A 14,965-nucleotide genomic window follows, 5' to 3' on the forward strand; every position below is an offset into this window, starting at 1 on the left:
AATGGGCCCATAAAAGAAAGAAACCAGCTACTAATTCATGAAAAATTTCAAACAAGAGGTAAAAACAGAACTTAGTTAAAAAAAAAAAACAACACAAACAGTATCAACTTATAACGCTTTGTCCTCTCACATTTCAGCCCACAGATCCAATTGAACTGCCTATCTGAGCTTTATTTACATTAACTCAAACTCTAAAGGTTTTATGTGGTAAGCAATGAATATGCATTTTATTTAAAGTTAAGTAAACCTTTTAGTCTAAGGGAAATGTCTTAAGATCATTTTTTTTTCCCAATTCAGATGACGGCCACAGCTGTAACTCAGCACAAAAGAAATTTTTCACTTGTTACTCTCAATAAACTGAAAGCATCTTGAGATAAGATCTTGTCTTGGATTCCTCACCTTGCCAGAGCGCAGCAGAGCTCTTGGAATGTACTTAAAAATGTTTGTTAAGATAAACTAAAAACATTTGATGTCTACGTTTAGCCTACAGATTTACCCCAGATAAACATGGGAAATATCGCATGCCAATTTTTGCCACAGAGACTTTGAGAGTCCCAAGTTTTGGCCATGCTGTTGGAGCAGTGCTCTACTGCCATGGCCATTTGATGGGACAACCTCCAAGGCAACTCAGAACAAAAATACTATGCTCCTCCCAGCTCTGGAGCTCCAGTCATGACACAGGAGGTTCCTTTTCACATTTATTTTTTTTATGTTTTAATTTTTTTAAGTGAAGCAACCCTTGGTTGACCTCATGGATTGCAAGGACCTTGTCAGCTTACAATCCCTTATTTTTATTTTTTTATGCCTACAGCACCTGGTCTTCTTAGGTGGTCTCCCATCCAAGTACTAACCAGGCCCAACTCTGACTTTTCACATTTAAAGTACTCATTCACATAGACTGTCTCCCCATTCAAGTAATCCTTACATGTCTTTTAATTAAGATGAAGAAACAGTAATAATTCCCACTCTAAAGTCCCTAACCCAGTCTTGGTTGTGCCTCTGCTGCCACCTAGCACCAAGTCCCTACTCATCCAAAGAAATCAAAGCGCAATTCCATTGTTCTCTCCAAGTCTATCTCATCCAGCCAACAACCCACATACTGATTCCCTAGTCTGTGCACTTTGTGCCAGGCTTGGTCAAAGAGATATTTTTAATTGCTGTAAAATGAAGAGAGATAAGGCAATAAAAATAAACTAAGATAATGCCAATTAGTAATAGCAGAAAATAGCTACCTAAAGTTAAAAATAAAGAAAAAAGGCTGTTTTATGTTACCTTTACTAGTGATAATTTTTGAGTTTAAAAAATAGCCAGATATTTTTCAATATTGGTTTTAATCATATAGCATATTACTTTAGTTTTTCTTATCAGAGTTATATTTCACTATCAGTGAGATCTGATTTCTAAGATCTTTACAGCTTCTCAGAATTACATTAGGTTTATCTTTTATTTGTTTTTCAGAAGTTTCAATTGTGGCTTAAACACCGATTTATCTGTACAAGTATTTCCAGGTCTCCTGTGTTGGCACTGCTGAAAATAGTGACAGCACCGCCCATTGGCCTTCTGATGTGACCATGGTTCTGGGTTGGCACGAGGATGTCAGGAAACCAGCGCCACTGTTTCCAAGACCGAGACCGCATGATTTAAAAAAACTGCCCCACGTGAGTTCCATTTCTATATTATCATGATCTTTGTTTTTTGTTTTTCATCTCCACTCTCCCCCCCCCGGGCCTCCCCCAAAGCCTTTTGTTTCCAGATGAAAAATTGACTGTTCCTAACTCCTGGAGTGGCAGCAAGCATTCCTAGTGGCTGAGCATCCCCTCCCCCAGCCCAGGGTAGTTCTTTGTAGAACCAAACTAAGTGCTGGGGGACAGAACCTCATCATATTTTTCTCCTCACATACCTGAGGTGACAACCAGCTGGGCAGTGCTGGTTACTGATCCATAATCGTTTCTTGCTGAGCACGTAAAGACCCCTGCATCTTCAGGGAAAGTCTCAGCGATAACTAGGGTACAGATCTCCTCTGGAAGGGAAGAGAACAGTATTCCTCATCAGAGTGAAATCATGAAGTCACTGAAGAAGTCAGACTCTCTGCCTTTCTAAACAAGCAAATTAGGTAATGATGATAAAAGAACTGCTTTCTGAAAGTGTTCACAATAGAATCTCTATTCATTTAACTTAGCAGTTTAGCATAGCGGCAAAAGCTTTGGAGTCAGACCCATTCTTTGTGATTTTGAACAAGATTTGCTTTGGTTTCCTCATCTATAAAGTGGGATAATATATACCTAATAGGATATCTGTGAAGATGAAACATGATGTTTGCAAACATGATGTCTGCACTTGGCATGTGGAAGATGCTCAGGAGATGCCAGCTGCTCCTGCCTAGTTGTTTCTATGTGGAAGTTCTACTAGAGTACCTGCCTCTTTGCTTCGACTGAAAAGCAATTACTGGGGGAAATCAAACTTCTGTGAATTGCTGACAATGGGAAAGAAGAACATAACATGCAATTGTTTTACCTGCAGACAATTATTCTGGAAGCTACTGTTAAACCGAATGGCAGAGTTATATAGCATGGAAAGCCCAGACTCTGGAAATGGCTGTCAGGGCTTGCATACGGGTCCTGCCACGTCTTGCCTTTTTGACTTTGGTCGACCTCCCCTAACTCCAATGTTCTAATCTGTAAAATGGAGGTGATAACAGAACCTATCTTATACAGTTTATATTAGTCATGATCATAAAATTAACCATTGTAGAGTTATTGTGAGGGATGATGACGACCATGGCAATAGCTAACAGCTATTGTGCCTTATTAGGCATAAGGTACTGTTACTAGCACTGAACATGGATTAATTTAGCTATAATTCTCATGTCGACATTATGAGTCATGTTTATTATTATTAGCTGATTTTATAGATAGGAAACTGAAGCACAATAGGCCTAATTGATTTGCTCAACATCACATAGCTAATAAGGGGTAAAATCAGAATACGAACCAAGTCAGACTCCAGACTCCACACTCCTAACAACCACTTGTTCTTATGATAAAATATACATGGTGCTTATGATACTGCCTGGCACATAGTAAATGCTTTGTAGCCAGTAAATACTAGCTGCTACCATTAAAAAGAAGGTAGATCTAGAGTGTAATAACTTTTTTAAATTGAATAACTTTATATTGTACCAGTAAAATAAAGATGATTATGTTGGTAATGTTAAGAAAAGTGATATACAGTAAGTCTTCACTTATCACATATAGGTTCTTGGAAACTGCGATTTTAGGCAAAACAATGTATAGTGAAACCTATTTTACTGCAGGCTGATATGAATAAGAGTTAAGTTCCTATAGGCACATTTCTGGTCACAAAAACATCACCAAGATTCTAAATAAAGATCTAAAACACTTCTAATATTAAACACTGAAATAAATGTGAACTATACATACATTTAAGATAAATAAAAACAAGTAAGATTATTACTTTCCAACTCACTTATTCCAGTTCAGGTAACCAGAGCCTCTCCTAACAGCTGGGGCACCAGTTGGGAACCTCCCCTCCCCCGACAGGACACTCTTCCACGGCAGGGTCACTCACACACACACACACACACACTCAGACTGGGACAGTGTAGATATGCCAATTCACCACATGTGCACATCTTTAAGATGTGAGGGGAAACCAGAGTCCCCAGAGAAAATCTGCAAAACGCTAAACTTATTATGTGACATGTACTCTACTATTTTGTATTCTACTTTATTTTAAAATAATGATGGTTACTATCCACTTTTACAGGTCATGATCAGCAGTTTAAAAACATGCCCTATAGGACCTAGCATCATCTCTGGCTCAATAAATATCAATGAATCCTTAGTAGAGGTATTTGGCATATTATGAAAAGAGTTTTTCAAAATATACGAAAACACTAATTTGTAAAGATTTCTGCACTCCCATGTTCATCGCAGCATTATTCACAATAGCCAAACATGGAAACATTCTAAGTATACACTGACGGATAAATGGATAAAGCAGACGTGGTACATATACACAACAGAATACTGATCAGCCATAAAAAAAAAGACATATTGCCATTTGTGACAACACACATGGATTTTGAGGGTATTAGGCTAAGTGAAATAAATCAGACAGAAAAGGATAAAAAAACTGTATGATTTCCCTCATATGTGGAACATAAAACAAAAAAATAACAAAATAACAAACAATAAACTCATAGGTACAGACAATGGATTGGTGGTTAGCAGAGGGGAAGAGGGAGAGTTGGGTAAAGGGGGTCAAATCTATGGTACCAGAAGGAATCTACTGCATGGTAAACATGCAATAGAATATGGAGACATCAAATGATATTGTTGTACACCTGAAATCTATATAATGTTATTAACCAATGTAACCTCAATAAATTTTTAAAAAAGGAAAGCGTCTTCAGGTAAAGGTTTGACAGCCACTAATACATTTAAAATACACATTATTTGATTAAAAGGTCACTGAATAGAAGGAAAACAAGAGAGTAACAGAGAGAGCATGAGATAATCTGTTTCTTGATTGTACACAGTACTTGGCTTTCCAATGAAAGACAAAAACTTGAAATAATTCACATTGGAGCTTTACACAAGATTAATCTTTTTGGAAAATGAGATGTATCTGGAAAGGTACGAGAAATTGGGAATTTTTAAATTGAGTACGTAGGGTTTACAGAATGAGTTAAGAAGTTTACTTAACCAGAGAAGGGTGAATAAAACTTAGATTAGCATTGTAAGCGATTTTAGAAATCAACTAGCCCAGATCCCTCATTTCTTCAGGTGAGGTCCAAAGTTATTCTCTCAAGGTCTTAGCTAATTACCCTCAAAGTTAAAAATGCCAAAGTAGGCATCCTGCCTCCCACAGCATGCTCTTTTTTTATACAGTTCATTATTTTTTTCCTAGTCAGGACACAAGAAATCCAATGTAAAATGAGGTAATAAAAGCTTTAAGATGGGAAGCAGGAAGTTTCCTGAACCTGAAAATTTTAACTACTCATACTATCCAAATAATTCACTAGAAATTCACCTGTACAAGGAGATGGCTATGCACCCTTTAAGACACAAGACATATTGGTATAAGACATAAGACATCAAAAGAACATTGGAAAGTGGACATACAGATATTAGAAGAAATGAACAGCCCAATCATATGAGATTTTTGGCGGGGGTACCTCACATACTATCTGCCCTCTGAAAGGTGGGTTTCAGGCAGAGGTGCAGAGGTCCAGAGGTCCGTCATCTTTGTTTCCTCTTAGCAGAGGCTGCTCGGAGCCGTTTTCTCAGCTCTCAGCAGCACCTCTGTGCCTCCTGCCCAGGCGGCCACTGCCTCCAGCTCTGCACCATCTTCCCAGGGCCTGGTACCCTCAGGAGAGGTTCTCTCTCAGCCTTGGTCTATTTACACCCCCAAAGGCTGAGTTTCTGGAGACTTAGAAAAATGCCTACTGCCCATTCCATGCCTGAGAAGGCTTTAACTGTAAATACAGACGGAATTCTGTGTCTTGAAACCTACACTTAAAAACAGAAGAAAATCTTATTTAGCAGAGATGATATACAGGGGTTTTGGAGTGATGATCTTGATAATTTTTAGAATTCCTTCTTAAGTCATCTACAATTTTTTTTTAGTTATGTCATTTTAAGAAAAAACTGAGCTCGTATACATAGGTGCCCCTTCTAATCCAGAGGGCCCTTTTGAAAATGAAATTTTATCACTCCACCCACCCCCCCCGGCCACTCATCCATGACTTGAGGATAAATTAAAAGCCTTTAATGTGACCATAAAGTCCTAAATGACCAGGCCCATTCCTTTTGTGCCTCTCACCTTCTTTCGTGCTGAGCTCTGGACTCAAGAGCTCTTGGGTGGCTTCTGGAGAAGCCACATTCCTTCAAGTCTCTAAGCCCTTGTCCCAAAGGACTTAGCCTCTCCTACTCAGCCTCACATTTCCACCTAACCATTACTTTCTCAGAGAATCCATTTTGGTTAGACCTGGTCAGATCTACCACCTATGTGATTTTTAGGATGGCAAACTTCCCTTGGAGACATCTATCACAACTGTAATGAAATAATTTCTTGTGTCATAGTTCATAGTTCCTAGTTCATAGTTTGTTTTGTTCATGGCTGTACTCTCAGCATCTTTCAGACAGAAAGGTCCTCATAGACATTTTTGAATAAATGTATAGATGAAATTTAAATTGGAAAAACAGTAAACATCTGCTTTACAAAAAGAATATTTTCTAAAGAAATTCTCAATAAGACTGATTTTTCTACAAGCTTCCTTGTATGTTTCAAATGTGACTGATCAAAATTCACTTCATATGAATTTTCAGGAATACTTTTATTGCATAATATATGGAATATACAAGTATGAACACCTAGAGAAGGTTACAAACTTACAGACAAAATAAGAAAAAATTAAAAAGCACTGGGATGTTCTTCTTGTAATCTTTACACATTGCTATGTCTCAGTGATTTTTTTACCAGATAAAATTTTAGTCCAATGTGCTAATGGTTGCTCAGTTGTTCTCCTTTTGGAAAATGTCTTCCAAAAATGACAAAAGGCTCAGATTTCGTTGAGAGAAAGGAGCATCATAGCTTATATGGTTCTGACATTACGAATATGAAGAAAGCCATGAGGAAATGAGATGAGCCAGGTTGTAATATTGAATTTTCATCTGGGAGCATCTTACTTAAACAAAGACCTTTAACACATCTGTAAAATACATTTTGGTGAGGAATGGAAACCAGGAAATGACTGCTTATGTCAAAAGGAGTCAGAGGTTTATTTATTTGTACCAAAAAACTGTCTCTGGTGTGAATGGAAAAAATTTTAATTATTAATGATATTATGATCCATTTTAATTCAATTTTCCTAAGTGAAAGATTTTTATTTGTGGGCATATAATAAGTTACTAAATTGGAAACTATTTTTGATGGTGATAAACTGTTTTTTTGTAATTACCTAAAAAATATTTAATCACATCGATATCGCCAAGAAGTTAACCCTGAATTTCATTGTTCTTTGACTAAACACTTGGTTAAATACAAATAAAACTATTTTATTTGCAGAAACTTATTTAAAAATGAGGTAGCAAAAACAACAATATTGGGTAATAAAGGGATATTTTCATAAATGCCTTCCTTCACAGTTTTTTCTGGGGAGTGGGGGAGGCATGTCCAGTCTAACTAAAAAGAAATCCAGCTTTTACCTTCTAAATCACATGGTCTGGCTAATGCAACTGGTAACAAAGAACTCTTGGCTAAAATCAGCAAGATGAGATTAAATATAAGACTTGTATAAATTTTCATAAAAGATTTTTAAAAATTATGAGCTATTATCATATATAGAGTATATTTAAAATGTACAGTTTAAGGAATAACCATGAAATGAAGCCCTGTGTACTTCTTAGACCATTAAGTCTAAGAAGTAAAATCCTACTGATACTTTAGAAATGCCCTGTATGCCTAATCAAATCTTCTTCCTCCTCCTTCTGAGATAACCATTCCTTTGATTTTCCTTATGTATTTACCACATATGTATCCTTCAAAACTGTGTTCTTTAGTTTTTAAAAAATTGAGCAACAAGCCCAAATCTTGTTGTGTGAAGAAAAGGCAAACTTGTCTCTGTTAGGAAAAAGCTCCCAGTAACTACCGGGGGGCATAAAGTGACTTCAACTTCCCTGAGAGTTTACAGAAGCCCCCACAGAGGTAACCAGTGAGCAAGGTCATGAGTGAGTCCTGGGAAACATAAGTCTCAGCTCAGAGGAAAACCTGGCAGAGCTGGACGGCCAGTGGAAACAGTTGGTAGAGTTGGTGTCTCCAAACTTTGTTTTTAAGTTCAACATGGCTAACTTTCAGATCTCAGCACCAGATCCAATGAGAACACTTCCACTGGCGGGGTGAAATGAGTGTTCTTAGTTGATCTGGAAGCAGTACGTAGAGGAGAAAGCAAGACAGGCCACGTAGAGGTAAGAAATTGGGTAAGGCTTCCTACCCACCCATTCTGTCATGAAGGAAAAAGATGGAGCAGTGGCATGAGCTCTTAGTGATGAAAGCCTCCATGTGTCTGTCTCTTGAGTTACACTGCTACAATTGGACTTGTTCCCCATTCCTGACACAGAGCTGTTACCTTCCTGGAGGTTCCCTTTGCCTCTCGTTTGTATTTGATCTCCTGCTTCTGGTACGTTGTACGCCACATCTTGCTCTTTCTGGATGAATTTTTTTGCTGTGGTGGAGCACATCTTACATAAAAGGTTGTGGGGGAAAATCTCTCAGACCTTGCAATCTGAAAAATCCTGGCTACATCTTCATACTGAATAAAAGGGCTGACTGGGTATAGATTTCTTATTTGGAGGTAATTTTACTCGAGAATGTTGAAGGTTTTGCTTCATTGTCTCCTTGTGCCTAGTATGACTGCTGAGAAGTCCTGAGTCATTCTGATCTTGTTTGTACGTGACTGGATGTTTCTCCCTGGAGTATGGCAGAATTATCTCCTTGTCCTAGATCTTCTGAATTTCACAACAATGCACACTGCTGTGGATTTATTTTCACCTGCACTCAGTGAGTCCCTTCAATCTGGAAACTGAAATCCTTCAGTATGGGGAATGTGGGAAAAATTGTTATTGATACTCTTTCCCCCTTCTTTGTTCTCTCCTCCTGGAGTCCTAATTATGCACATGTAGTCTACCTGGCAGGTCCTCTAGTGTCTCTAACTTTCTTTTCTTTTCTCTTCTATTGCTTCTCTTGATCTTTCTGGCTTATTCTGTGGGACATTTCCTCAACTTCCATTTCTGCTACCAACTTTCTCATTCCAAGAAGTTTTTGCATTCCAAATGTTACTCCCCTCCTCCTCCCTTCCTATAGCTTTTGATTTTTACTTCTTGGATGCACTGATTTTCCTGTCTCTCTGAAGAGAGTGTTGCTTTGTTTTCGCATTATCTTCTCTTCTCTGTTTTTTCCAAGTTGCTTTTCAGAGAGTTGCTTGTTTTCTTTTACATTATCTACAACAGAGGTTTCTTCGGATGTCTTTCATCTCTTCTGGACTGAGATGGGTGCGAGCTGATTAGAAGCTCTGAATGTGAGAGACAGCGTGTCACTTATAGCCTAACCATTAGTTGATCCAGATGGCCTCTTTGTTGGAGAAACTTCATACTATTAGGTACAGCTTTTTTTTTTTTTTTTTTTTGGTGGTGGGGGCGGGAAGAGTTCAGATTGCTGGGAAAAGACTTCAGTCTCTGCCAAGAGAGGAAAGTTCACATGCCATCATCCTAGAAGGGTGTGCAGGAAGATGGCTGGCAGTAGGAGTATTCAGCATTTAGAATTCTAAGGGTCCTTCAGTCCCTTTTTGGTGCACACTCAAGTGGGCCTTTCCCTTCTCTCCCCAGAGATTAAACCAAACTTTCTTGGTTCATGGAATGCTAAGCATCTCAGTAATTTTTATGGTGCTCCAAAGCAAAAGATATACTTAACAGCTTCATTTGTTAAGTAGTTATTTCCAAAGAACTTAAGTATTTAGGTCTTAGCAAGTTAGTTACTGTCTGAAAAAAGTACATTTAACTTAAAAGTATTATTATTTTATTCCCAAATAATCACAATTATTACTAATGGATGCATGCATCCGTTGGGCTCTGCATAGCCCTTCCTGGAATCAGACTGGACACAGCCAGCTTCATTTCATGTTCCACACTGATTTTCATGTGGTAATTGCTTTTTATCACACATTCATTGAAAACTGAGTTCACAAATATATGATGTCATAGAAAAGAGTGTGAAGTGATCTGATGATGAAACTCTGAACTAGTAGTTTTGTCTATCAGATGTCGAGTATTATGTGTTCACGGCCGAAATTTCAGACATTACAGCACCTCTGTCAGATTGGTATAACTCCCCAAGGCACCCTGTCACAGTTTGAGAATCACAGGTTTTATGTAGCCCATTTTTGTTTAACCCACAATCTTAACCCAGACCTGCATTGAGTTTTTAACTATGTACAATCTACTGGGATCTCAATGAACATCCTCACCACTGTCCTCCTGCAACTCAGCACCTCAGTAGATTTAACAAAGTATAATTTGCTTCCCACTTGGAATCATAGAATCAAAGGATGGACTCGACCACAGGAGGTCTAGGTTGATGGGTGGCACTGGTTAGCAGAGATTCATACTGAAAGTAGGAGGCACCATACTTTTATATGTATAATTCCCAAAGCAGCAAGATACCTTTTTGTATTTTCAATTTTGCATGCCATTTAGGCAATGCTATAAAAGTAACTCAATATAGTTTGTGGCTGTTTTCAGACAGCTGAGTAAGGGCCTGAGTATTAACAGCTGTCCAATGAAGTCTTCTGTGCCTGTTGCCCAACCCCCCAGACTAGTCTTTCAAGGATCCAATCAGTGAAAAGTCATAATGTAAAGGAGAAGGCCTGAGCAGGTAATATGACAAATGAATGTTGGTCTTAAGTAAGCTGACTAGCTATTAATTCATAAAACAGTCTGAAAAAAATTGTGATGCAAGCTGACTTCTGTCTAGACAGGGAAGGGACTGTAAAACTTATTAGACAGATGCAATATGGTAGTGACAAGAAAAACCTGTTTCAGTTGCACAAATCCATTGGGAAGGAATATGCTAGATCCTTAACTGTCTAATCCCTAATGGGGGTGTATCTAGGTACTAATGAATTTCAATTTTATTTCTAGAGCTTTAAAACATCTTACCCATTAATAAGAAAGGGAAGGAAAGTGAAGAGAAAAAGGATTTAAAAATGAGGAAGAGAAATGTAGAAAGAAAGAGAGGGAGGGGGAGGGGAAAAGGGGAGAAGGCGGGGTGTGGGGGAGGGAGGGAGACAGACAGACAGACAGACAGACACTGAGACTGAGAGGCAGCCGGCAAGGAGAGAGCGAGAGTGAATGTGACAGAGGAAAGGGAGGGTGGGTAATAAAATCCAAATGCTTAAATATGTTCCTGAATTTCAAAGGCTATTTATGTTTGAGCATTTGGAAAATGTCATTGACCTAGTCCTATAAAATTTATCTCTTGCCTCAGATGAATTATAGTCATGTCTGTTTTTCTCCTTTCCACATAACAGTGGCTAAAAACAACTATCAGGAAAGCCATTTCCTACATACATTTTATATGGCTGAACAGTTCAGTGGTCTACTGGATATAATAGTCAATCAGGTCATTTAATGAAAGTAAACAGTTCAATATACACTTTGTTTTTTCCCCTTACAACGTCAATGGTCACCTTCAAGGTTAATGTAAGGAAAACATTTGCCTACTAGTAAAAGACTCATAGTCATACCTAGTTTTGTCAGACATGCCAAAACATTGTTTAAATACAAATGTTTTAGCATTTGCTTACTCTGAAGTTCTTACTCATAACTCACATAAGTAGTCACTTGAACAGTCATTCAAGTGTGCAAAGTTTTTTTTTGTTTAAAATTATGATCGTGGATTTAATGATACATGCCAAATGTAGGTTTCCTGAAACAGAGCATTTTAATGCTCCACTACGAGAGTGAAAGGAGCAATTCTAATAGTGTTGTGCTAAATATAATTGTGGAGAAATTATCAAAGGTCAGGGAAAACTAGTTGTTTTGTTTTTAATAGCTGACTAGAGAGAGAGAGAGAGAGAGAGAAGAGAGAGAGAGAGAGAGAGAGGAGTGTGTGTGTGTGTGTGTGTGTGTGTGTGTGTGTTACTGTATTGACAGCTTTGCTTAAAATATTTCTCTACCAAAAAATGATTGTTTTCAGCAAATGTTACTACTATGGTTGGAATGGAGGAGTCTCTTTAAGTGCTTTCAGATGTAACAAAAGGAGGGAACAATAAGAAAATTTGATGGACATGAAGAGGAGAAACTTTTTTATACTTTGCTAGGATACGTGGTTTAAAGGAAGGTCTTCCATATCTTTTATCGTGATTTTGCCACGTTAAACCAAAAGGCATTTAAGTAAGTCCTAAAAGTTATATTATTTTGCGAAGTTGCTGAAGACTAATTTTGGTAAATAATTTATGATCAAAACTATATTCTAGAAGCAAAAGAGCAAACTGAAACAGGAGTATCTGTGGTGTGAGGGAAGGGGCTTCGATTCTCCCTCCTCACTCAAATTTATTCCTTATTAGTTGGTATATTGTTTTCAACTTTCATACATCACATACTCAAAAACTAGACTATAGATTCTAACCAGTGTTTTGAATTTTTGGATCGTTAGTTTATGATTTTCCAACATAGATCATGGGAGACATTTCATGAATCATCATCACCTCTGTAGGTGAGAACAACGGATAATGACATGATTTAAAAAAAAAAAAAAAAAAAAGAGCTGTTGAATTCACTCAGAATCCAAAACTGCAACATCAAAAGCAGTCATAATTCATTCCAATACTAATGCTTTTAGAATTTTGGGCTCAATGTTTTAGTTTTATTAGTACATAAAGCATCAGAAGACATAAATTGCTCCATGTATTTGTTCACATAAACTGTCTTGCAGATAAAAGATATTTGGTCCCGCCCACCTCCCTCCCTCTGTCTTTCTCTGTATCTAAAACAGCAAATGCAAAAGATATGCCCTAACTCCCTAAAGGATTTCCATATTAGCATATGCAGTAGGTTGAGTCTCAGAAGTTCCATATATCAGGGAACTGGCATTATGCAATGTTATACAAAGACATATCACAGACAAAATGTGAAGTTCTGTATTTCCATGGTTTGGAAAGTGATTACTGTATTTGATGTGGTGACTGACACTTCAAGTGGGCGACATGCTCTAGTTGTAACTCATGACAAGAAGGCAGTAGATCAATTCCAGCTGTTCCCTAAGGAGGCTACACAGCATCCCTTAAACGCTGGGTCTTCATAGGCTCACACTCTGTTTTTGACCCAAACTCAGATGTGAGAGGTTCAGGACTGACTGCAGTAATCTGACCTGAAAGAGTCCACTGAGAACCTTCACGCTTCAAAGAAGGGACAGAGCAAGGTCATGGCTCCAAAAGGACACATAGCAGGATCTGCTTGATACTGAAGCAGAAGCGTGCATCTGTTTGTCTGCCCTATGGCAAGAAGTGAAACTAGTGACTTTGCTGATAGGAAAAATACAAACAGTGGTCCCAAGGAGGATGCACAATGATGCACAAACAGAAAATTGTGTTTCCTTTACAAACATCACTTCAGTCTATGTGTGTCATAAACATACAAAGAGTCTGAGGCAGAATAGTCAGACCTGATGCTTCTGAATAACATAACACTCTGGTGAGGTCACACGACCTGGAAATTGAGCAAGATCCTAGGGCAGGATGACTTTCTTCATGCTTGAAGAAGAATAAAATTTTATGGTGTAGGGCACATAAATGAGAAATGCCTTGTGGTCAACGTTGCTTATGTTTCTGGGCTGCTCTCATGTGAGGCACATTTCTACACTGAGGAGTCTAGTTGTTAGTGGGTTTTGGTCAGTAAAAGTATGCAATAGATTGCTCTTTTTGACTGGAATTTTAGAAGGATGTTTTTTCATCATTAGCTTAGTTTGCTTTGAGTATAAAAGACTATATTTTAAAAAGCCTTAAGTCACTGAACTTGACCTTCTTGTCTGAATGGAACTTAATGTTTTACTAATAAAGAAGTTGATATAAAATGCAGTGTACAGACCCCATGATAAAGAAGATATTGTCTTTAAGGAGGTTTCACATTTCCAGGGAACTACAAAAACACTGTTCTGCTTATGGCTTTGAAACTGAAACAAAGAACTATTGAAATCCAAAAGATACATTGCCCCACCAGCACCCCCACCCAAAAAAAAAGAAAAAAAAAAATCCGCAAGTTCAGCTGTAGATCTAGGTTCTGTTTGCCATATGAGAAAAAAAAGTAAAAAACAGTATTAGAATGGAGTTCCATTAATAAACTTACTTATCTTTTCCCATTACCTTGTCTAGGACATGTCTGCAGAAAGGTTATAGGTAAACTCCAGAATACCACAGACAAAACGTGACAGTAGACCAATTTATGTTGTTATGAATACAGAAACAAATTCCAGTAATGGCTTACACTAGAAAGTTATTTAATAACTGCAGTTCATAGAAAGCCTTACAGGAGGCTCATGGCCCTCCTAAAATCATTTGCCCAACTTTCATTTCAAATGCGTATATGCTTTTTTTTCCTAAAGAAAGAACATATAACTTTCATGAGAGTTTCAAAGGGCTCCACAAGGGAGCACCCCAGCTTTAACTTACTTAAACCCTTGTCAATTGCAGATTATCTCCTCTCACCTCTCTTTGAAAACAGAAAGCAATTCATTTGAATGACTCAACCCTTCCTGGTTTTTCTGACACTTGAGAGAAGACAATGGTTAGATTTGAGAAAATGGGCACCTCTCCTTACTTTTCTGTAGAATTCTGAAGTCGGGAGAATCCTGGATTTCACTCCCTTGTCGGAACCACTTGACCTGCAAAGGGGGTGCCCCTCGTACCCGGCACTCCAGAACCACCACCTGGCCCTCTGATGCTGCAATGTTTTGCAGTTCCTGAAATTCAAGGACAATACTGACCATCAGACTTCTGTGTGTTCTTACACAATTTCGCAGCAAAGAATAGGACTTTCAAATTTTAGAGGAAAAATGCAAAACTTGTATCATAAAAGAATTACCACTAACTCAGGTACAGATAAACACCTTTAAATCCACTGACTGTCAGCATTTCATAATCTCCGTGTAATGAAATTAGTCAGGTTTACCACTGGGCCTGTAGAAATTACGGGGCTGTTAATTTATTGATTCTTTCATAGTTATGCGATTTTACAGTAACAACTGTTACCTTTCTTTATCTATGTTTAAGAGTAAGCTGTTGGAATGCAAACTTCTTAAAACAAATACACACTGTACGAATGTAGATTCCTATGAAAACCAGATAGGAAGAAAAAAAGACATACACACTTGTTTTCACACGCTCCAGCCT

The 14,965-nt window shown here is 37.9% G+C and overlaps 1 protein-coding gene across 2 annotated transcripts in view; it reads right to left on the minus strand.

Annotated features, from left to right (window-relative positions):
* PALLD (palladin, cytoskeletal associated protein) overlaps positions 1 to 14,965 on the minus strand; it is a 316,986-nt gene that overhangs the window by 172,117 nt on the left and 129,904 nt on the right. For both annotated transcript variants that reach the window (XM_039876334.1, XM_039876333.1), the window contains exons 6-8: positions 14,394 to 14,535; positions 13,837 to 13,856; positions 1,901 to 2,024 (exon numbers count right to left, since the gene is read on the minus strand). In XM_039876334.1, coding sequence (XP_039732268.1) covers positions 1,901 to 2,024; positions 13,837 to 13,856; positions 14,394 to 14,535 — 286 coding nt within the window. The remainder of the gene's footprint in view (positions 1 to 1,900; positions 2,025 to 13,836; positions 13,857 to 14,393; positions 14,536 to 14,965) is intronic.

The sequence above is a fragment of the Pteropus medius genome, unplaced genomic scaffold (assembly GCF_902729225.1).
Source record: "Pteropus medius unplaced genomic scaffold, Ma_sr-lr_union100, whole genome shotgun sequence".
Taxonomy (NCBI): Eukaryota; Metazoa; Chordata; class Mammalia; order Chiroptera; family Pteropodidae; genus Pteropus; species Pteropus medius.